This window comes from Leucoraja erinacea, chromosome 16, assembly GCF_028641065.1.
Source record: "Leucoraja erinacea ecotype New England chromosome 16, Leri_hhj_1, whole genome shotgun sequence".
Lineage (NCBI taxonomy): Eukaryota > Metazoa > Chordata > Chondrichthyes > Rajiformes > Rajidae > Leucoraja > Leucoraja erinaceus.
The window spans coordinates 5,938,632-5,962,817 of NC_073392.1; the positions used below are offsets into that span (position 1 = coordinate 5,938,632).

The 24,186-nt window shown below is 45.1% G+C and overlaps 2 protein-coding genes across 2 annotated transcripts; one reads left to right on the forward strand and one right to left on the reverse strand.

The window, feature by feature from the left end:
• The first annotated feature begins 1,026 nt into the window (after positions 1-1,026).
• LOC129704491 (putative uncharacterized protein C3orf49) lies at positions 1,027-9,551 on the forward strand. The gene is made up of 5 exons (XM_055647602.1): positions 1,027-1,380; positions 3,616-4,076; positions 7,474-7,604; positions 8,120-8,233; positions 9,231-9,551. Exons 1-5 carry the CDS (start codon positions 1,259-1,261, stop codon positions 9,420-9,422), a joined length of 1,020 nt encoding a protein of 339 aa, XP_055503577.1. The 5' UTR covers positions 1,027-1,258; the 3' UTR covers positions 9,423-9,551.
• Positions 9,552-11,726: 2,175 nt separating this feature from the next.
• thoc7 (THO complex 7) lies at positions 11,727-21,941 on the reverse strand. The gene is made up of 7 exons (XM_055647601.1): positions 21,797-21,941; positions 18,538-18,665; positions 16,947-17,033; positions 16,602-16,659; positions 15,869-15,935; positions 15,710-15,779; positions 11,727-12,368 (listed from the first exon to the last, which is right to left on the reverse strand). The coding sequence occupies exons 2-7, from the start codon at positions 18,644-18,646 to the stop codon at positions 12,301-12,303; spliced, it is 459 nt and encodes a 152-aa protein (XP_055503576.1). The 5' UTR covers positions 18,647-18,665; positions 21,797-21,941; the 3' UTR covers positions 11,727-12,300.
• Between the last annotated feature and the right edge of the window lie 2,245 nt (positions 21,942-24,186).

Consider the following 24,186-nt stretch of genomic DNA (forward strand, 5'->3'; position numbering starts at 1 on the left):
CACAGCCGGCCCTTCTTCTGGCCCAGCGTCCGGACTGGTTGCACGCACGGGGACCCCGGGCCGTCTATCACCGCGGCCAGGGGTGGGGAGGAGGAGGAGGTGAGGAGGGGGGAGGAGGAGGAGGAGGAGGAGGAGGTGGAGGGGGGGGGGGCGGGTGGGGAGGGGGGGGAGGAAGAGGTCAGGGGGTGTCGGTGTAGCACACGGTCAGGTAACTCTGGGAGGGGTGGAGGGAGCGTCAGTGAGCACCGTCCCCAACTCTGCTGCAGCTGACGTTGCCCGGAGCCGTGGCCGCACACCACCCCGCCCCGCTCCACCCGGCCCCGTGTGCGGGCGCTGCCGACCCACAGCCCCGTGACAGTGCGGCCCACAGATGGACACAGGGCAGTGGGTGGTCGTGGCCGGACAGCGCTGACCCCGGCGGGAGAGTGGGGGCTGTCCCGAGGGATGCGCTCCTTCGGCCGCTTACACCTTGGTGCTCGGGTTCAGAGCAAAGATACTGATACCTTCCCACTTTCAATGACAGCACACACAAATATTTATAGGGCAAAAAATGACAATTTCGGCGGATTTTAACAGGTTAGAAGGTACGCGTTCCGTGTGTTAACTGTGTGTGTGCCAGAAGCTGCCATGTCCTCCACATGGATTGAGCTGCTCCGTGCGTCACGCCCTTTGACCCGATGGCCTTACGTGCAACCCCCCTATATGTCTGCGTATATATTTGCAATGTGAGATTTGGAGATTTCACACAGCAAATTCTAGTGCATTGTTTTTGCCTACGCTCTTCTGAGAAGATAAAATGTGTTTATCTTGCTCACTCTGCCTTCCGTATCAGTTGCCTTCCTTGCAGTTCCTTGGGGAATTTCACAAGGATGTGTTGGGTTTGTCATCCGCCTGGTCATCTGCCTGGTCTTCCTGCCGTGCGTCTGTGATGCACTTCACGAATACAAGTGAATCAATCTGGCCTATTCCATAAATGACTGCGGAGACCGTCGCCACTGTACGAAGACGATGTGGGCTGTGCTGAGCTATTTATCCGTTTTCCCATAGAGTTGAGCATCAAACGCAGGGACTGCGTCTGAGACCACCATTGCTAGTTGTTTCGACCCGAAACGTCGCCCGTTCCTTCTCTCCAGAGACGCCGCCTGTCCCGCTGAGTTACTCCAGCATTTTGTGTCTGGCTTGGGTTTAAACCAGCGTCTGCAGTTCCTTCCTGTGCATTGCTTGTTTACAGTTATACTGCATTGGCCTCGTCACGATCATGCCGAGGAACCTCAGGGGCCGCTTTCCCTCTCAACGAGTTTGTCACCGAGATCCAGGCTGCGACCGATTAGTCCAAGAAGAAACAGAACAACTTCAATACAGAGATAAAGGAATAGTCAGGTGAGTCTCCAGACCCCAACCGCGAAAGGCGTGGAGACGGGTGGATGCAGAGAGGATGTTTCCACTAGTGGGAGAGTCTAGGACCAGAGGCCATAGTCTCAGAATAAAAGGACGTTCCTTTAGGGAGGAGATGAGGATGAATTTCGTCAGTGAGAGGGTGGTGAATCTGTGGAATTTTTTGCCACAGACGGCTATGGAGGCCACGCCAGTGGGTATTTTTAAGGCAGAGACAGGTAGATTCTTGATTAGTACGGGTGTCAGAGGTTATGGGGAGAACACAGGAGAAGGGGGTTAGAAGGGAGAGATACTGTAGATCAGCCATGATTGAATGGGGGAGTAGACTTGATGGGCCGAATGGCCTAAGTATGCTCCTATCACTTATTAATTTATGAATGTCACCTATTCCTTTTCTCCAGAGATGCTGCCTGACCCGCTGAGTTACTCCAGCTTTGTGTGGCAGCGTTATGGATCAGGTCCAGGCAAATTAGATTAGTTTATTCAGGCATCATGTTCAACATGGACATTGTGGGCCGAAGGGCCTTCACCCATGCTATACTGTTCTATACCATGAAGAAGGGTTTTGGCCCGAAACGTTGCCTATTTCCTTCGCTCCATAGATGCTGCTGCACCCGCTGAGTTTCTCCAGCTTTTTTGTGTACCTTATACTGTTCTATGTTGTGTGTGCTAATAATTGTGTGTGCGTGTGTTTGTGTGTATGTTACGTGTGTTAAAAATGTATCTCTCTAATTAACTTTGAGATTAATAGAAATAGTTGATTGAAACTAATGTCAATTTTTTATTAGTTCCGTTTATTCTCGTTACTTGTACCGAGGTACATTGACAAGCTTTGTTTTGCATCCTACACTATCAAGAGAGAGATAGATAGGGCTATTAAAGATAACAGAGTCTGGGGTTATGGGGAGTAGCACCCGTAGCTGGGATCGAACCCGGGTCTCTGGCGCATTAAGGCAGCAACTCTACCGCTGCGCCACTATGCTGCCCCCGTACGTGTATCGAAGTTCAGTGAAAAGCTTTTCTTTGTTGCGTGCTATCCAGTCAGCGGAATGACTACACATGATTACTGTCAAGCCGTCACAGTGAGGCAAGGTTACATAGAAACATAGAAAATAGGCGCAGGATGGAGGCCATTCGGCCCTTCGAGGCTGCACCACCATTCATTGTGATCATGGGTGGTCAACATCCCTTATCAGTAACCCGTGCCTGCCTTCTCCCCGTACCCCTTGATTCCGCTAGTCCCTAGAGCTCTATCTAACTCTCTTTTAAATTCATCCAGTGAATTGGCCTCCACTGCCTTCTGTGGCAGGGAATTCCACAAATTCACAACTCTCTGGGTGAAAAAGCTTTTTCTCATCACAGTTTTAAATGGTCTCCCCTTTATTCTAAGACTGTGGCTCCTGGTTCTGGACTCGCCCAACACTGGGAACATTTTTCCTGCACTAGCTTGTCCAGTCTTTTTTATAATTTTGTACGTTTCTATAAGATATCCTCTCATCCTTCTGAACTCCAGTGAATACAAGCCCAGTCTTTCCAATCTTTCCTCATATGACAGTCCTGCCATCCCGGGAATTAACCTTGTGAACCTATGCTGCACTGCCTCAATAGCAAGGATGTCCTTCCTCAAATTAGGAGACCAAAACTGCACACAATACTCCAGGTGTGGTCTCACCAGGGCCCTGTACAACTGCAGAACTACTCCTGTACTCTAAACAGTTATAATCAAAGATCCAATGGCGGAGCAAGATAGATCACTCCTGGTAAATGCAATGGGCTGACGTGTAGTACGCAACGGAGCGGAACATGGGCATATTTTTCGTCCATTTCAGTAACCCGACCCGACCCGACTCGCAGTGTAATCAACGTTGCGGGAGAACAGTTTGTGTTAATAAATTATAATTCTGAAAACGAGGAGAAGATATTTACCAAATAACTTTTATTTTTACCGGCCTCCGTCTCCGCACTAGTATCCTGTGGGATCTTTGGTGCAGAGACGGAAGCCGGTGACGGAAATGGGGCTGAAAATTACCCATGAATCTGCCCATGACCGTACTACATTTTGTTCGTCGAGTGATCTATCTTGCTCGCTGTAGGATCGTTGGTTATAATTTTTAGTGCAAGATAAAGTCTAGTAAAGTCCGATCAAAGATGGCCAGAGAGGTCGGAAGTTTGGGAGGAGTAACATGACTCTGAATCACTTCTGTTTACTGCCTGGTGTAGGTGGCTGAAGGATGCCTCTGCCAACCTAGTCAAGCCTACAGTTTACACACCCGAGGGCGAATTTACCACAGAGAGTGGCTCGGAATTCAGTGAAGGCAAGAAGAAAGGTTTCATCAGTAAAGTGCGAAAAACAATAGGAAGATTTGCCGCCCATCGCTGCCAGCAGAAACAGTGCAAGACTTTTAACAAGAAGATGGAAAGGAGTTGCGGAGGTGGTGCTTTAAGGAACAGAAAGGTCTTGCGATTTCCGGTGAAATGTGATGGTTTTCTGAGGACGAGCAAGATGACTGACTCTCCGCAGGAGTTCCTGGCGGAGGAAACACCAAACTGCCTCCAGAATAATCGCTCGTACTCATTCAGAACCAGAGGCAACAGCCCGCCCACCACCCAGGTCAAACAGCTGGCAAATATCGATGAAAATAAGATATTTGCAACGTTCAAGGCGAAACTACAAAAAACAGGTTTGTATTCAGGCAATTAAAATAGGAACTGAATTAGTTCCATGGTCAGATAACGTAAATATGATATTTCAAGCTGCCGCATGTTGGATATTCTGCAAAGAGGTTTAAATTCTGTGTTTTAGTTCACTTTTGTTTGAGTTTAGTTTAGAGAAACACCGCCGAAACAGGCCCATCAGCCCACCGAGTCCGCACCGACCAGCGATCCCCGCACACTAACACTGTCCTACACTAGAGAGAATTTATAATTTTATACCAATCCAATTAACCTACAAACCTGTACGTCTTTGTAGTGTGGGAGGAAATCGAAGGTCTCAGACAACGCCCACGCAGGTCACGGGGGGAACGAACAAACTCCGTACAGACGGCGCCCGTGGTCGGGATCGAACCCGTGTCACCGGCGCTGCAAACACTGCTAGGCGGCAACTCTACCGCTGCGCCACCGTGCCGCCCAGTACAGCACAGGAACAGGCTCTTTGGCCCAAAATGTTTGTGCCAAACATGATGCCGAGAAAAACTAATCTCATCTGCCTGCACGTGATCCATATCCCACCATCCATTATGTTCCCGATGTTGGGGGAGTCCAGAATCAGGGGGCCACCGTTTAAGAATAAGGGGTCGGCCATTTAGAACGGAGATGAGGAAAAACTTTTTTACCCAGAGAGTTGTGAATCTGTGGAACTGTCTGCCTCGGAAGGCAGTGGAGGCCAATTCTCTGGATGCTTTCAAGAGAGAGTTAGATAGAGCTCTAAAAGATAGCAGAGTGAGGGGATATGGAGAGAAGGCAGGAATGGGGTACTGAATGTGGATGATCAGCCATGATCACAGTGAATGGCTCAAAGGGCCAAATGGCCTACTCCTACACCTTTTGTCTATTGTCTTTCCATGTGCCTGTCTAAAAGCCTCTGACACACCACCATTGTACCTGCCTCCACCACCCCCTGTGGCAGCGTGGTCTAGGCATTCAGCACCCTCTGCTGAAAGAAACTAGCTTACACACCTTCTTTGAACTTTGCCCCTCTCCTTAAAGCAATGCTATCATGTCTTTGACATTTTCACCCTGGGGAAAATGTTCTGACTGTCTGCTCCATCTCTCATGACTTTATATCACATCCATCAGGTCTCAACCTCCAGACAAAACGTTCCAAGTCTGTCCAAACTCTCCTTGGTGCTAATATTCCTGAATCCAGGCGGCATTCTGGTAAAACCTCTTCTTTCTGCACCCTCTCCACAGCCACGGCAAGCTTCCTGTAATGTGGGCAACCAGATATACACGCGATGTCAAGCTTTAAAGAAACATATACAATTATAAAAGGACTGGACTAGCTAGATGCAGGAAAAATGTTCCCAATGTTGGGCGAGTCCAGAACCAGGGGCCACAGTCTTAGAATTAAAGGGAGGCCATTTAAGACTGAGGTGAGAAAAAACTTTTTCACCCAGAGTGTTGTGAATTTGTGGAATTCCCTGCCACAGAGGGCAGTGGAGGCCAAGTCACTGGATGGATTTAAGAGAGAGGTAAGATAGAGCTCTAGGGGCTAGTGAGGTCAAGGGATATGGGGAGAAGGCAGGCACGGGTTATTGATAGGGGACGATCAGCCATGATCACAATGAATGGTGGTGCTGGCTCGAAGGACCGAATGGCCTCCTTCTGCACCTATTTTCTATGTTTCTATGTTTTTCGTCCCTTATGGCAAAGTGAAGAAGTTATTTTTAAAGATCTAGGTAAAACTGTTCAAATTTCTGTTTACATTTAAAAGGTATTCTGAAATTCTACTAGCATGGCGGCACAGTGGTGCAATGGAGCTTGCTGCCTTACAACTCCACAGACGGGGGTTCGATCCTGACTGCGGATGCTGTCTGTACCGAGTTTCTCCCTGTGACCGTGTGGGTTTTCTCCAGATGCTCCGGTTTGTGTAGGATGGAACAAATGTACGGGTGATTGGTGGTCGATGCGGACTCGATGGGCCAAATGAGCCATCCTTCCACACTGTCATAGATTCATAGATTAATACAGTGTGGAAACAGGCCCTTCGGCCCAACTTGCCCACACCGGCCAACAATGTCCCATTTACACTAGTCCCACTTGCCTGTGTTTGGTCCATATCCCTCGAAACCTATCCTATCCATGTGCCTGTCCAACTTTTACAATGGGATAGTCCCAGCCTCAACAACTACCTCATCTGGCAGCCCGTTCCATGCACCTACCACCCTTTTTTCCCCTTCACCTTGAACCTTTGTCCTCTGGTCCTCGATTCCCCTACTCTGGGTAAAAGACACTGTGTTTCTACCCGATCTAAACAAAACTAGACTGATGGCAGAGCATTGTCATGTTCATCTATGGTTTTCAAATACAATTGAAGCATCAAGTCTAGCTCAAATGTGTAAGAAAGGACTGCAGATGCTGGAATCCGGAGCAAAAATGGCAATCTTTTCCTCTTGGGAACTGAACTGCAAGTAGTACAAATTCTCAGGGTGATTCACCACTCTCTGTGTGAAGAAGGGTCTCGACTCGAAACGTCACCCATTCCTTCTCTTCAGAGATGCTGCCTGCCCCGCTGAGTTGCTCCAGCATTTTGTGTCCATCTTCAGTTTAAACCAGCATGTGTGGTTCCTTCCTGCACAAATTGTCAGGGCTGTTTGTGATCTGCAGTTCTGATCCAAAGCCACCAGGTGGCAGGTTTACACCGAAGAAAGACACAAAATGCCGGAGTAACTCAGCGGGACAGGCAGCATCTCTGGATAGAAGGAATGGGTGACGTTTCGGGTCGAGACCCTTCTTCAGACTCAAGAAGGGTCTCGACCCGAAACGTCATAGAAAATAGAAAATAGGTGCAGGAGTAGGCCATTCAGCCCTTCGAGCCTGCACTGCCACCGTCATCCATTCCTTTTCTCCAGAGATGTTACCGGTCCCACTGAGTGACACCGGCATTTTGGGTCCATCTCCTTTAGTTTTCAGTTTTATAGATACAGTGCGGAAACAGGCCCTTCGGCCCACCGAGTCCGCACCGACCAGCAATCCCCACATATTAACACCACTAGGGATAATTCTTACATTTGCACCAAGCCAATTATCCTGCAAACCTGTACGTCTTTGGAGTGTGGGAGGAAACCGAAGATCTCAGAGGAAACCCATGCAGGTCACGGGGAGAAGGTACAAACTCTGTACAGGCAGCGCCCGTTGTCAGGGTGGAACCCGGTTTTCTGGCGCTGTAAGGCGGCAACTCTACCGCTGCGCCACCGTGCCGCCCTCTGGCAACTTATTCCATACACCTGTGTGAAATCGGTGTGAAGTTTATGCAATATTTTGCTTAAAATCAGCTTAAAAGAAATACGTACACTGGTCAATGGACCACAGATTATTTACCAGAAATGTATAAATCTGAGGCAACTTTCTTTGCAGCAAGAATCCAAGTTGATGTGGATGTTGTGGAGGATGAAACAGCGAGTATCATCGGCAACAGCCTGATTGTGAGATCTCGGCGCATGTCCCGTCGAGTCTCTGTGACAAGCCTCTCCGCTGATCAGCAAAAGGTTTGAACAGTTTGCAATAAGCGAGTTCGGTATTCCGAAAAACGCAAGGAATCATGGGATTTGTCAAAGGTCACTTGCGATAAACATTCTCGGCCCGGAACTATGGCGGCCCAGGCTTACAGCCGGCGCGGAGAAGAAGCGCTGACTCTACTGGGCTGTCGGATAACCCTCCGGGCCGGTGTCGGTGTACCGTCAGTCCTGGGTCACCCCGGACATCTCCGGCCGACCCCAGACAGGGATGGGACACTCAGGAGGGGATGGGGAACGTCCAGTATAGTTCAACAGCGCTTGCAGCGCCAGAGTCCCAGGTTCGATCCCGACTACGGATGAAACGCAGGTCTGTATACATGCAGCAGCACAGCTGACAAGAATAGTTATCGCGAGTGACCTATGACCTGGGCATGCGCAGTCGGAATACCGAACTCGCTTATTTACATGGAATCCAGGCCTTAAAAATATATATCCTTTTAACAAATACCCCTCAGAACAACAAATTAACACTCATTTCCTTTCAGGTAGTCGACGCAAGCAAAAGACAGCACCTAAAAATATTCAAGAAGAAAAAGAAAAATGATGCGGTTCAAAAGAGACGACATTCTTTTTTAACGGTAGAAAAGCTTCAAGCCCAAGTAAGCAAATGCATTAATTAGTCATTTTCACAGAGCCTTAAGCTGAGGACCAAGAGCTTCTGCGGCCATTGGTTTTGCCTGCCACCTGTGTCAAGACTACAACCTGTCACTGACATTTATTCCAGAGCATTCGTCTAGGATATCTGACTTTAGACTTTAGATAGAGTAACAGGCCCCGTGGCCCCGCGCCGACCAGCGATCACCCTGTACACTAGCATTCTCCCGTACACTAGAGACAATTTACAATTCTTTACCAAGGCCAAATAACCTTCAAACCTGCACGTCTTTGGAGTGTGGGGGGAAACCGGAGCACCCGGGGAAAACCCACGCAGGTCAAGGGGAGCACGTGCAAACTCCGTACAGACAGCAAACCTAGTCGGGATCGAACCCTGATCTCTGGTGCAGTACCACTAATATGCAAACTGATATTGGACCCTCAGGCCATTTCATGCATTCACATATCATAGAAACATATCATTCAAGTTCATAGAAACATAGAAAATAGGTGCAGGAGTAGGCCATTTGGCCCTTCGAGCCAGCAGCATCATTCAATATGATCATGTCTGACCATTCAAAATCAGTACCCCGTTCCTGCTTTCTCCCCATATCCCTCGATTCCATTAGCCTAAGAGCTAAATCTAACTCTCTCTTGAAAACATCCACAGAAATGACCTCCACTGCCTTCAGTGGCAGAGAATTCCACAGATTCACAACTCTGGCTGAAAAGGTTTTTCCTCGTCTCAGTCTTAAATGGCCTACCCCTTATTCTTAAACCGTGACGCCTGGTTCTGGACTCCCTCAAGATGGGGACCATTTTTTCCTGCATCTAGCCTGTCCAATCCCTTAAGTATTTTATATGTTTCTATAAGATCTCCTCTCATCCTTCTAAATTCCAGTGAATATACGCCCAGTAGATCCATGCTATCATAGATAGCGTAAGATAATTATTCTTCTTGTCAAAGAATATCTTTAAAACTTATTTTTTTCCCCCAATCAGGTAAACGACTTAATAGAAACGGCCTCCGAAAAGTCAATGAAATTGTTGGCTCAAAGGCACGCAGAACTCCAGCAGTGCGAATATCTAGGAGATGAAATCCTACAATCGTCCAAACAGTTTCAGCGGGTTTCCAGGAAGAGTGCCCGGAAGTACAAATGGAAGAAGTGTTTGATGTGTGGATGTTGCTGCTAAATCAGCATCTTCATTCTTGTAACATGTTTGTGGATGTAAATTTCTCTACAGTTCCACCCGCCAGGTTTTCCGGCATCTGGTGGTCTGGGATCCCCTTTAATCCGGACAAAATTAAGAGAAAGCGCTTAAAAACCCCCCCACCCCCCCCCCCCCCCTCCCAGATGTACACCCGAAAATGTCGCGCCTATGCCGGGTGAGGCGGCCAATCTCGACCTCATCGGGACTTCCGCGGCCGATCGGCGGGTGGAATCTGCCCCCTGCGGCCGAGGATTTGGAAATCCGGCCCGGCCGGAGCTGGCAGATCGTTCCTGTTGCCGACTTTGCGGGCCAGTGCCTCGACACCCCCGGCGGCCTAGGCAGAACGTTCCGGTACCTCCTCTCGGAGTGCCGTCAAGCGCTCAACGTCAAATGAGACTTATGCCACCATAATTACTGGAGAAGTTGGCTTGGATAGAGGTGGTTGTGGAGAAGATTTTTCCACTAGTAGGCGAGTCTAGGACTAGAGGTCATAGCCTCAGAATTAAAGAACATTCTTTTAGGAAGGTGATGGGGAGGAATTTATTTAGTCAGAAGTTGGTGAATCTGTGGGATTCTTTGCCAGAGGAGGCTGTGGAGGCCAAGTCAGTGGAGATATATTTAAAGCAGAGATAGATAAGATACTTGATTTGTGCGGGTGTCAGAGGTTATGGGGAGAAGGCAGGAGAATGGGGTTAGGAGGGAGAGATAGATCATCCATGTTTGAATGGCGGAGTAGACTTGATGGACCGAATGGCCTAATTCTGCTCATATAACACTTATGATCTTATGAACCCTGAGATCAACACATTTTTGCCTGACATTTAATTTTTTGATTTATCATGAAACGTGCTTTATTTTGTCATTTAAGCAAAACAAAATTGGCAATGATTGCATTGTTGAATCAAGCCTTACAGCGCTAGAGACCCGGGTTCGATCCCAACTACGAGTGCTGCCTGTACGGAGTCTGTACGTTTGCCTCTTACCGCATGGGTTTTCCCCGGGTGATCCGGTTTCCTCCCACACTCCAATGATGTACAGGTTTGTACGTTAATTGGCTTGGTATAATTGTAAATTGTCACTGGTGCACAGGATAGTGCTAGATTAGTTTAGAGATACAGTGCAGTAACAGGCCCTTCGGCCCACCAAGTCCGTGCCAACCAGTGGTCCCCGCACACTAACACCATCCTACACACTAGGGACAATTTGAAATTATAACAAGCCAATTAACCTACAAACCTGTACATCTTTGGAGTGTGGGAGGAAACCAGAGATCCAGAGATCGGATGATTATAGAAGTTGGGAGGCCGTGTTTAGAATATTGTGTTCAGTTTTCGGCTTCATATTATAGGAAAGATATTGTCAAACTGGAAAGGGTACAGTGAAGATTTAGGAGGATGTTGCCAGGACTAGAGGGTCTGAGCTAAAGGGAGAGGTTGAGTAGGCTGGGACTATTCCTTGGAGCACAGGAGGGTTAGGGGTGATCTTATAGAGGTGTATAAAATCATGAGAGGCAGATGCACAGAGTCTCTTGCCCAGAGTAGGTGAATCGAGGACCAGAGGACATAGGTTTAAGGTGAAGGGAAAAAGATTTATTAGGAATCTGAGGAGTAACATTTTCACACGTGGTGGTGGGTGTATGGAATAAGCTGCCAAAGGAGGTAGTTGAGGCTGGGACTAACCCAATGTTTAAGAGACAGTTAGACAGGTGCATGGATAGGACAGGTTTGGAGGGATATGGCCAAATGCAGACAGGTGGGACCTGTGTAGCTGGGATATGTTAGCCGGTGTGGGCAGGTTGAGCCAAAGGGCCTGTTTCCAACCTATCACTCTATGATCCCGGAGAAAACCCACACAGGTCACTGGGAGAACGTACAAACTCCATACAGACAGCACCCATAGTCAGGATCGAACCCGGGTTTCTATCGCTGTAAAGCAGCAATTCTACTGCTGTGCCAACTGGTGTACAGGGATCGCTGGCCAGCACGGACTCGGTGGGTCGAAGGGCCCGTTTCCGCACTGTATCCCTAAACTAAACTAATAGCTGAATAGCCATATTAAAAAAAACTTAATGCTATGTTCCACTTTATCTTGTTCATCTACATAAAACGACGCAAACCTGTTTTACCAATGCTTACAAAATGACTTGCATTGCTCTGACAATGACTGCATTATAAATACAGAGAGGCAACACAGTAAGTTATAGGCAGGCCGCCAGTTCTGCCCATTACCTTTCTTGAATACTAATGCCCTTAATGAATAGAGAAACAAAGGACAATGCAAAGTGTATTTTTTTTCTTAAAAAAACATAAGACCTTTATTATCGAACGTTATCACAGCACAAAATACTTGAAGCAGGCCACTCTATAGACAACACAGTAAAAAAGATGCAGTTCCTACCGGGCGAACCACACTATCGTCTCCGCAGCACCTGCGAACTTCTGCAAATAAACGCTAGCTGGTTCAACTTTCAGTTCACGCAGGTTTACTAAGAAACCTGGTAAAACGAACACAGTCAGATATACAGAAAATAGAAAAGTGTCTTTCTCATTTGGAAAAATTCTGATTTTCTTCTGAATAATAATTTCATTTCCCATTTACACCGACTATCTTTTTACTTTCAACGAACGTCACAAAAATAATGGACAGAGTGTAAAATTTCTACTGTAAGTTAATGTGCTACGTTTGTGATATTTATTTCCCACATTTAGTTCCAAAAATCATTTTATTCGTGAACAAAGTCAGTGCGATTTCTTTACCTATTTGGATGTTGAAAGCTTCGGGGATTTTAGGGTAGGGTATGAAATGTTTCCCCCCCATAATAAAATAACATGTCGTTATAATACTGAACCCCACAGCTTCACTATTGTCCATTTTGAATCTCCATCCGTGTTTCCGGAGAATCCTCACCGTCTGACATTTTTTCATCACCTAGATGAGAATACAAAGCCGTATTACAAATAGTGTTACACTGTCACGATAAACAAAGAGTGCTTAATAGTCGTATGTACTGACAACGGAACAATCACATTTTGTTTTAGTGATCGGAGCAGAATTACGCCATTCCGCCCATCAAGTCAGTCTACTCCGCCATTCAATCATTGGCTGATCCATCTCTCCCTCCTAACCCCATTCTCCTGCCTTCTCCCCATAACTCCTGGCACCCCGACAAATCTAACTTACAGCAGCATAACCAGCCTGTAAACACAATACACAGATAATACATAACAAAAAAAATCAATAAATTAATAAGCACAATACTGGTAAAAAAACTGTAGTCTTTAGTACAACCAGGATTTGAGTATCGGAGCAGGGAGGTTCTACTGCAGTTGTACAAGGTATTGGTGAGACCACACCTGGAGTATTGTGTACCGTTTTGGTCTCCAAATCTGAGGATAGACATTCTTGCCACAGAGGGAATAGAGAGAAGGTTCACCAGACTGATTCCTGGGATGTCAGGACTTTCATATGAAGAAAGACTGGATAGACTCGGCTTGTACTCGCTAGAATTTAGAAGATTGAGGGGGGATCTTATAGAAACTTACAAAATTCTTAGGGGGTTGGACAGGCTAGATGCAGGAAGATTGTTCCCGATGTTGGGGAAGTCCAGGAAAAGGGGTCACAGTTTAATGATAAAGGGGAAATCCTTTAGGACCGAGATGAGAAAAACATTCTTCACGCAGAGAGTGGTGAGTCTCTGGAAACTCTCTGCCACAGAGGGTAGTTGAGGTTCATTGGCTATATTTAAGAGGGAGTTAGTGTCATTGGCTATATTTAGAGAGGGAGTTAGGATGTGGCCCTTGTGGCTAAGGGGGAATGATCAGGGGGTATGGAGAGAAGGCATGTTTCAAAGACGGGATACTGAGTTGGATGTTCATCAGCCATGATCATATCTATTGAATGGCGGTGCAGGCTCGAAGGGCTTTAGAACAACAACAGAGGCACTACTCCTGCATTCCAAATCCTAATTTCAGATGCTGGTTAAAATTAAAGGTTTCTATGAGATCTCTGGAGAGAAGGAATGGGTGACGTTTCGGGTCTGAAGAAGGGTCTCGATCTGAAACGTCACCCATTCCTTCTCTTCAGAGATGCTGCCTCACCCGCTGAGTTACTCCAGCATTTTGTGTCAACCTCCAAATCACAGTTGTTTAGTTTAGTTTATGTTAGAGAGCGCGGAAACAGGCTCTTCGGCCCACTGAGTCGCCACGACCAGCGATCCCCGCACATTAACACTACCCTACACACACTAGGGACAATTTACAATTATATGCCAAGCCAATTAACCTACAAACCTGTACGTCTTTGGAGTGTGGGAGGAAAGCGAAGATCTCAGAGAAAGCCCACAGGTCACGGGGAGAACGTACAAACTCCACACAGAGAGCACTGTAGCCAGGATGGAACCCGGGTTTCAGCAGCAACTATACCGCTGCGCCACCTATTCTGCACCCGCTATTCTGTACTCTTTGGTCTTGTCTACAAAAGCTCATTCCAGCGAGACAGATTTAAAAAATCAAAAGGCATATCTCCAGTTCAGGTGTTAAGGGAGTGTTATTCCCTTCAATGCCCCATATCAGCGATTAAATATGGGTTGTGCTGCCTGGACTCGGGCGGGCGGGCGTGGAGAGGGATGTCAGTCGGTGGGTCGAACCGTTCGAGGGTGACGGAGGAGGCCCTGCAGCAACCTGGGCCTTCGGCTGTTGCAGGAGCTGCTCCAGTACATCCAGGGAGTGGACCGCACTTTGGACTTTTGCAAACGCCGCTCAAATATAGCATCCTGGGCACGTGTGAGCAATGCAAAAAGTATTTCACTGCAGTGTACACGTGACAATGAAGCGCCGTTAAACACTTCATAAATACTTGAAATAACTTGCGTAGACATTTTCGTTATATGGAGAAGAAGTCAACAAGGTTTGGTCCACTCCCTTCATTATCTGAATGGACGCTATTTAGGTGCTAAGACTTTTCACAGTACCTCGGTACATGTGACAATAAACTAAACTGAACTATTATGGGTGGATTTTTTAAATGTATCGAATTTCATGTTTATTATGCTATCTACTGAGTGCTACATTTATATATTCAATGTGCTGCTACAAATATGAATGTCATTGCTTTGATTTGGAACATATGACAATCTGCGTGTATTGCGTTCAGTTGACAATAAAACACATGATTATGGGACAAAGACGTCACAAAATCTCCCCCTCCGCTCTGCTTCTTACAGCTACACAATTCTCAAATTTCTATCCCTGAGCTTAACAGTCCACACTACGTTTTACCACACTATGTACAAAGGGTACGCAGTCAGTCTGAATACTACAGTAAACCCTTGTTATAACAGACCATTGGGGGGAAGGGGGGGGGGGGGGAATGGTGTCCGTTACTGCCGATTGTCCACTATAACTCGCTCCACTCACCTGGTGGTCATTCCGTGAAACACAAGGTTGTTTCCAAATGCATTTTGTTTTAAACAGCTAAAAATCTACTTTTTGTTACTGCAAACTAAAAATACTAAGGGCTCTTTGTTACATTGTTCAACAGTTAAGTGTCGATCAAAGCGATTGTTGGTGATTTCAGTGCTGTTTCGATTTCAACGCCTCGTCAATGTCAATGCCTTGCAAATGTCAATGCCTTGTCAATCTCAATGCCTTGTCAATGTCAATGCCTTGTCAATGTCAATGCCTTGCCGATGTCAATGCCTTGCCAATGTCAATGCCTTGTCAATGTCAATGCCTTGCCAATGTCAATGCCTTGTCAATGTCAATGCCTTGTCAATCTCAATGCCTTGTCGATCTCAATGCCTTGTCGATCTCAATGCCTTGTCGATCTCAATGCCTTGTCAATCTCAATGCCTTGTCAATCTCAATGCCTTGCCGATTTCAATGCTTTGCCAATCTCAATGCCTTGCCGATCTCAATGCCTTGCCAATGTCAATGCCTTGCCAATGTCAATGCCTTGCCAATGTCAATGCCTTGCCAATGTCAATGCCTTGCCAATGTCAATGCCTTGCCAATGTCAATGCCTTGCCGATCTCAATGCCTTGCCGATTTTATTGCTGTGTCAATGTCAATAGCCTCGGCGGTGTTCTTAAAGAGACAGTCCGTAATAACCAAATTCCGTTAGGAAGATGTCTGTATAAACAAGGGTTTACTGTACAGACCATTTGCAACCAAACTGAACACATGTTTCTGGCTACGAGATATTGACTATCACATGACGGATTCCACCTGCATTGAACAAATTCATTTGTGTACACACAGGCGATAACTTACTTTCCAGTGTTTGCTGTAGTTCGTGAATCGTGCTGAGTAGAACGTGGAACTGTTTTCTTCTCAATTCAAGCTAGTATTAACAGAATTGTAGTTAGAAATGCTAATTCGAGGGATTTTTTTTTTTAAAGCATAAAAGTCGTGCTCAGAGCATAACATTACCTTATCTTCAACATTTTCTTTAATATGAGAAAGATGTTCGAGTTCCTTACCCAGGGCATCCAATTGCCTAGGAATTAATCATAATACTTAGCAAGGAACAACATTTTCTTAAGACTTTTTAACATGTTCCGAGATTAACAGTGAAATGTTTAAAATGTTTTTTGTCAACATTGCTCTTTCACCCTGGTCGTGGCTTGTCCTCCCATCTTTGATTGTCCTCGATTAAGTTCTTGGCATGATGGTCCGTGCAATTGTCAGCTCCATAACAGCACAACTGTTCCCTGGTGGTCTCACCAGTAGACTTTAGAGATACAGTGTGGAACAGGCCCTTCGGCCCATTGAGCCTGCGCCGATCAACAATCACACTAGCATACATTCGGGGCAATTTTACCACAGTCAATTAACCTACAAAACTGTAGGTCTTTGGAGCGTGGGAGGAAACCGGAGCACCCAGAGAAAACCCACGCATGACACAGCACAGTATAAACAGTACCCGTAGTCAGAATTGAACCCGGGTCTCTGGCACTGTAAGGCAGCAACTCTACCTCTGTGCCACTGTGCCCCCATTTAGCCACTGATTATTGGACTACTCATTGTTAAGTCAAGTCAAGTCAAATGTCTACATGGCCAATTGCTGCCTGCCCATTCATATTCCATTTACCAAAATTTCAGAACTAGTGATTACTTTTGTTACTCTGCTTTACATTTGAAAACACAATTGAAAAGCACTTACTGTAAAGTTTCATGTCTATCAGGATGCTGTTGGATCACTTTTGCTAATGCATCATATTCTGTAAAAGCACAATGCAAAAATATTTGAAAAGGGATGTTTAAGTAAACAAAATGAAAACCCTGGTCTCTAACGCTGTAAGGTAGCAACTCTACCGCTGTGCCACCGTGCCGCCCCACATCAATACCAGTCTGCCATGTTTTTCATCAGCATGATCCAAGCCATTCTAAAAAGTTTCTATTAAACTGACACCCCATTATGTTATTCATGTGCACGCTCTCATTTGATAACACCAGGCCATTTTGTTTCGATTCCACCAATTTATTTTGAATATTTAAGAAATATTACCTTGACGATTTTTCCGAATTCGCTTTGCTTGTTGAATCTGTTTTTTACATTCTGTTATCTTGTCGTGAGCAGCTGAGATGTTACTTTCTGAAAGTGACACAGTTTCCTCGGTAAGCATCAAAATAAATTTCATGTACATAAATTATTTTGCTCACAAAAAAAAATAGCTTCTGTGGCAGTCAATGTTATAATAAAATAAGAGCAGTTACTCTTTAACCATGAAGTATTAGGACACAGTGTACTTGTTGGCAGGATATTTTCTTTAGAAATTCTTGGCACTTCCTTTGAGCTTCCACTAACTATACAATCCCTCATGCATGCCAGATAAAAATTTATAGGTGAAAGTTCTAATGTAGTGATGAATAATGCTAATTATCATAAGGAAAGATTCACACTCTGAAATTCTATAGATAGATAGATAGATAGATAGATAGATAGATAGATAGATAGATACATAGATAGACAAAAACATAAAATTGTGGTTCTATCTATCTATCTATCTATCTATCTATCTATCTATCTATCTATCTATCTCTAAAACTCTCATCTTATTTGTTTGTCTGACTGTGTCTGTCTGTCTGTCTGTTTGGCTGTGATGTCCTGAAATTATGCCAAAACGGTACACAATAGCGCTACAGATTTTGGACCACCTTACTCACCATTGTCCTGTGGTGTGTTGTATCAAGTTTCGTTCAGATTGATGGTATATTTTACAAGTCATTCACATTTTAAACTTTACAAACACCCCAGTTTGACAAATATTTCTTCCATCTGCACTGGCAGTTAGCAGCTTATGACGTCACAATAGACAATAGACAATAGGTGCAGGAGTAGGCCATTCGGCCCTTCGAGCCAGCACCGTCAATCAATGTAATCATGACTGGTCATCACCAATCAGTACCCCGTTCCTGCCTTCTCCCCATATCCCTTGACTCCGCTATTTTTAAGAGCCCTATCTAGCTCTCTCTTGAAACCATCCAGAGAACCTGCCTCCACCGCCCTCTGAGGCAAAGAATTCCACAGACTCACCACTCTCTGTGAGAAAAAGTGTTTAATCTTCTCAGTTTTAAATGGCTTACCCCTTATTCTTAAGCTGTGGCCCCTGGTTCTGGACTCCCCCAACATCGGGAACATGTTTCCTGCCTCTAACGTGTCCAAGCCCTTAACAGTCTTATATGTTTCAATCAGATCACCTCTCATCCTTCTAAACTCCAGAGTGTACAAGCGCAGCTGCTCCATTCTCTCAGCATATGACAGTCCCGCCATCCCGGGAATTAACCTTGTAAACCTACGCTGCACTCCCTCAATAGCAAGATTGTCCTTCCTCAAATTAGGGGACCTAGACCGCATACAATACTCCAGGTGTGGTCTCACTAGGGCTCTGTACAACTGCAGAAGGACCTCTTTGCTCCTATATTCGATTCCTCTTGTTATAAATGTCACGTGACATTTATATAAAGGTACACGTGACAATAAACTAAACTGAACTGAATGATACAGTTTAATTCAGCACCAACCCATATATCCAAGCAGTAACTAAATGTTGATCAGCATGTTTATGTTACCATTTTAATGGTCTTTTTTTTCTTACCTATGTCTTTAGATATTTTCTCATAGTTGAGCATTTCCCTCAGGTTCATATCATACACGAGTAATGTTTTTCCCATCGAAAACTCGCACTGGCCCAAGGTGCCAAGCATCCGCTGGTGCTGACTATACCTGAACAACAGAAGTAAAGATTGTAAAGCAACCATCCATTTTCATCAGGGTCAGATGCAGGAACATAAGCTTCATAAAATAAGCTTTTAGGGGGCACCACAGTGAGGCAGTGGTAGAGCTGCAGCCTCACAGCGGCAGAGACCCAGGTTCAATCCTGGCTACGGGCGCTGTCTGTACAGAGCTTATACGTTCTGCCTGTGACCACGTTGGTTTTCTCCAGGCGCTCCGGTTTCCGCCCACACTCCAAAGGCATGCAGGTTTGTAGGTTAATAGGCGTGTGTAAATTGGCTTTGGTACAAAGTCCAAATTGTCCCTAATATGTGGATTATGCTAGTACATGGGGTGATTGCAGGTCGACGTGGACAAAGTGGGCTGAAGGGCCTACTAGCACGCTGTAGCTCTAATGTCTAAAGTAAAACTCGAGGATAGCCCGCTGTGGCTCAGTAGGTTTTGTTAGTGAACAGCTGAGATAATAGATGGAGGCTCAACTTAGGGACTGCAGATGCAGGAATCTTGAGCAAAACACAAATTGCTGGAGGAACGCAGTGGGTCGGGCTGCATCTGGGGAGGGAATGGACAGGTGACGTTTCTGGTTGGGATCCTTCTTCAGACTGTTTGGAATAGGGAGAGAGAAAGCTGAAGAAGAGACAGGAAAAAGAGCCTGGCCAGTGATAGGTGGAATTCAGTGAAGGGGATGATTGTCAGGTGACGGGAGTACTGACCTCGGGTGCTGCCTGTGTGGAGTTTGCACGTTCTCCCTGTAATTGGATGGGTTTCCTCCGTTTCCTCTCACATCCCAAAGATGTGTGGGTTTGTTGGTTAATTGGCCACTGTAAATTGTCCCCAGCATGTAGGGAGTGCATGCGAAATTGGGATAGCATAGAACAGGTTTGAACAGGTTGCGTGGGAAGGAACTGCAGATGCTGGTTTAAACTGAAGATAGACACAAAATGCTGGAGTAACTCAGTGGGACGGACAGCATCTCTGGAGAGAAGGAATGGGTGACGTTTCGGGTCGAGACCCTTCCTCAGATTAAAGTCTGTTTTGTATAAATTAATTAAAACTACTGATCCATATGAAAAAAATATATGCACCAAATGTCACAATTATAGCCATCTATAACCTCCTTATGAAATATTGTCTGAAGAGAGGTCTCACCCTGAAACGTCACCCATTCCTTCTCTCCAGAGATGCTGCCTGTCCCATTGAGTTACTCCAGCTTTTTGTGTCTATCTTTGGTGTGACGGGGTGATCGGTGGTCAGCAGGACTCGGTATGTCGAAGGGCCTCTTCTCATGCTTGTATCTCTAAAGGTGAAACACTTAGACTGGTTGGAATGAATATCCTGCAATTCTATGTAATCCCATGCAGTGATTTCCAATGTAGTTCCAATGGCCCTAGTCACAACATTGGTATGTAGAAGTGTTGGTGTGACGTTGTCACTTCAGTTATGCCATCGCCACCAATACAAAGAAATAGCCTTAACTGGCATTATGTTAAATTTCCGATGCCTAATCTTAATGATCAGCTCTGAATTACAGAATTAAAATACTCAATAACACTAGGTCTGAGTACAATAATTTTTGCATTGGAATCAGATACAAAAATCATTGCAACCCCCCCTTTCAAGGGCTTAAGTAGTTTAGAGATACAGCACCGAAACAGGCCTTTCGGCCCACCGAGTCCGTGCCAGCCAGCCATCCCCAAACATTAACACCATCCTACACACTAGGGACAATTTACAATTTTAACAAAGCCAATTAACGTGCAAACCTGTACGTCTTTAGAGTGTGGGAGGAAACCGGAGAAAACCCACGCGTGTCACGGGGAGAATGTACAAACTCCGTACAGACAGCACCCATAGTCAGGATTGAACCCTGGTCTCTGGCGCTGCGCCACCTTGCCGCTCTTAAGTAGTTTAAATAAAACTTAATATCAAGTGAACAAATGTTGGAATCTGTTGTAAAACAAGTGATTGCAAAGGATTTAATGAATAAAAGAAAAGAAATCCAAACCAAACATATATACTTACTTAAAAAAAAAATCATATTTCACTACTGTCTTCGAAATTCAGTCAAATTGTAAGATGGAATTTGATGGTGTACATAATGCAACTTTTGAAAGTCATGTAAATGAACCAACTTGGGTACAGGACTTGAAAGAACTCATGTTCAATAATGGCTTGATATTCAATGGCGACTGGTATTGGGTCCATAGGGAGTCCATGGCTATCTGCAAAGCCTACAGCAGTCCCAATGAACTTCAGTGCCTCTACACAGTAGTGTGGAAGTCACAAACATGCTATAGACTTTACTTTAGTCTTTAAAGATACAGCGTGGGAACAGGCCCTTCGGCCCACCGAGTCTGTGCGGACCAGCGATCACCCCATACACTAGCACTATCCTACACAGCAGGGACAATTTTACCAAAGCCAATTAACCTAAAACCTGTACGTCTTTGGAATGTGAGAGGAAACCAGAAAAAGCCCTTGCAGTCACGGGGAGAACGTATAAAAAAAACTCCGTACAGACCTCACCAGCAGTCAGGATCGAACCCGGGTCTCTGGTGCTGGAAGGCAGCAACTCTATCGTTGTGCCACCGTGCCGCTCCTGACTTTTCACTTTGCCCCCAAGACTCACCTTTGAATCAAGGGGCTAGTTATAACCCATGAAATGTGACTGCCTCTTCAACTTTACAGTAGCTTAGGAGCATATTTGAGCAAAGCTTCATTCGTCGCAGCCTGCCCACCCCGACCGACATGCCCCAACTATATAAACCCCGCCTGCCTGCATTTGACCCAAATCCCTCTAAACCTGTCCTATCCATGTACCTGTGCAAATGCCCAAATGTACTTGTAATATAAAATATACCAGTCCAAATGCTCCAGAAATGATAATTATTATATAACTACACGATGAAAAAAAAGGTCTAATTATTAACCTTATTTAATCGACCTAAAACACATTTAAAATTAGTTAATGGAAGGATACAGATCATTATATATGATAAATATGATTACAGCAAAAAATTATACAAATTGTTTCTAACACATTACAATATAACCTCTTCCTTTGTGATCCTCCCACTAATGGCAGATAAGGATGTGCAACGTAATTAAAACTAATGTCGTACCCCTCCTCTTGAGATCCAGAATTACACCATTTAATGAAGCTTTTCAGAAGCAGGTTAATTCGCCGGTCATCTCCAGCACCATCTCCATCTATCAGAAGCCGCTTACGTATCACTTCATCTGAAAGAGAATTATTTTACGCAGGGTGATAACACTCACTTGTTTTCTAATCACATTGGTTCCATTTTAGATTGAGTTTAATGCATTACCCAATTTAATAGGATTAAATGCACTCAAATGTGCTTGCACTTCCCAGCTGTTATTAGGCAACGTTATCATCCTGGTAATTGCTCGTTTCTGAGCTTCCTCCCAGTCTAGTTTCAGTAAAAACACTGAATCAAGCACTTGAAATAACTAACGTTTGTTTCACCAAAAGCGCGCCACAGATCAAACACCGCGGGTTCGATCCCTGCGTCTGTCTGTTCAAGCCCTCTAGGCTTCACGCAGACAGAGACACTCCAGAAGATCGATCTTGAGCCTCGTGATCACGGCCTTTTATATGCCCCATGAACCCGAGGACCGAACCACACAGGGGGTTGTCTTACAATTATCCAATTACAGATATCGATTAACCCCATACATAACAGACGGTTCCCTAACCAATAATACAACAGCTCAATACATTGTATTCATAACGGACTTCGAGATGAAGTCAACTATTGAAACATTTACCCTGATTTACAGGGCTCTCGGACAAGGCTTAACACCAAAGATCCTATAGGGGGGTTGCACAAAAGGTCACTGGGTCATAGGGCTCGACGCACGGAGCCGCTAAATCCAACTGGAAGACATCCGTCACTTCCAGTATATGTTATTAATACTAGAAACGCATACTTTCCTACCTAAAAACCGCCAAAATGTTGAATTTTTGTGCTGAAAAAAATTGTGGGAGTTGGGGTAAGTGTGAGAGACATGTACCCAACTTCAGAATTCCAAACGTGAAGCGAAATGAAGGTATAGAGAAGCGAGAACTGAAGGGACTACAGCAGCTAAAGTGCTTGGTAAACATTGAAAATATTGGAAATTATCGCGATTGTTCACTGCATTTCATCAAGTAAGGCATTATTCGTGTTTTTTCTTGATTCATTTGGTATCTAAAAATTCTCAGAAGTGATAAATCTGGCTGTAAATTTTTCTTCAGATGCGTTTTCATTTTGTATGTAAAAACCCACGAGAACCATGGGCGATTTAAAAAAAATTACAGCCAGATTTATCACTTCTGAAATTTTTTAGATGCCAAAGGAATCAAGAAAAAACACAAATAATGCCTTACTTGATGAAATGCAGTGAGCAAACGGCCAATGTTCGCCAAGCACTCTGTCTGTTGTTGTCCCTTCAGCTCTCGTTTTTATCTACCGTCATTTCTCCTCACTTTTGGAATTCTGAAGTATGCTAAATGTCTATCACGCTTATCCCGATTTCCATAATTATTTACAGCGCAAAAATTGACAATTTCAGCGGGTTTTAACGGGCCCGCTACGCTGGAAACAATGGTAAGTGCCTACCTGCAGTTCATCGCGTGTAATCCATTTGGAGTAGCCTAGCAACAGTACGGGTCATGGGTCGTGACCCGTCTGCCGTGAAACCTCTCTATAGCAAGATAGATCGCTCGACGAAAAATACGTAGTACGGCCATGGGCAGATTCATGGGTAGTTTAAGGACCCATTTCCGTAACCGGCTTCCGTCTCCGCACCAAAGATCCCATAGAATACTAGTGCGGAGACGGAAGCCGGTTATGGAAACATCCTCGTAAAAATAAAAGTTCTTTGGTAAAAATCTTCTCATTTTCAGAATTATAATTTATTAATACAAACTGTTCCCCTGCAACGTTGATTACACTGCGAGTCGGGTCAGGTTACTAAAATGGATGGAAAAAGGCCCACGTTCCCATTGCATTTAGCAGGAGTGATCTATCTTGCTCCGCTATAGGATCTTTGCTAAACACCCCATCCAATAAACATAGAAAATAGGTGCAGGAGTAGGCCATTTGGCCCTTCGAGCCTGCACCGCCATTCAATATGATCATGGCTGATCATCCAACTCAGTATCCTGTACCTTGCCTTCCCTCCATACCCCCTGATCCCATTAGCCACAAGGGCCACATCTAACTCCCTCTTAAATATAGCCAATGAACTGGCCTCAACTACCTTCTGTGGCAGAGAATTCCACAGATTTACCACTCTCTGTGTGAAAAATGTTTTTCTCATCTCGGTCCTAAAAGATTTCCCGCTTATCCTTAAACTGTGTGTGTGACCCCTTGTTCTGGACTTCCCCAACATCGGGAACAATCTTCCTGCATCTAGCCTGTCCAGCCCCTTAAGAATTTTGTAAGTTTCTATAACATCCAGCAGAGTCAGATTCTGCAACAATATATACAACCTATTTACAAAA

Bases quoted from the DNA above. Each gene is read 5' to 3' on its own strand.
- LOC129704491 (XM_055647602.1), top strand. From the start codon at position 1,259: ATGCCGAGGAACCTCAGGGGCCGCTTTCCCTCTCAACGAGTTTGTCAC. The intron at 7,605-8,119 runs GTTTGAACAGTT...ATTTCCTTTCAG, and splicing joins TCTCCGCTGATCAGCAAAAG to GTAGTCGACGCAAGCAAAAG. The intron at 8,234-9,230 runs GTAAGCAAATGC...TCCCCCAATCAG, and splicing joins TAGAAAAGCTTCAAGCCCAA to GTAAACGACTTAATAGAAAC.
- thoc7 (XM_055647601.1), bottom strand. From the start codon at position 18,646: ATGCTTGGCACCTTGGGCCAGTGCGAGTTTTCGATGGGAAAAACATTA. The intron at 16,660-16,946 runs GTAATATTTCTT...GTGCTTTTACAG, and splicing joins AATTCGGAAAAATCGTCAAG to AATATGATGCATTAGCAAAA. The intron at 15,780-15,868 runs GTAATGTTATGC...TGTTAATACTAG, and splicing joins AAGAAAATGTTGAAGATAAG to CTTGAATTGAGAAGAAAACA.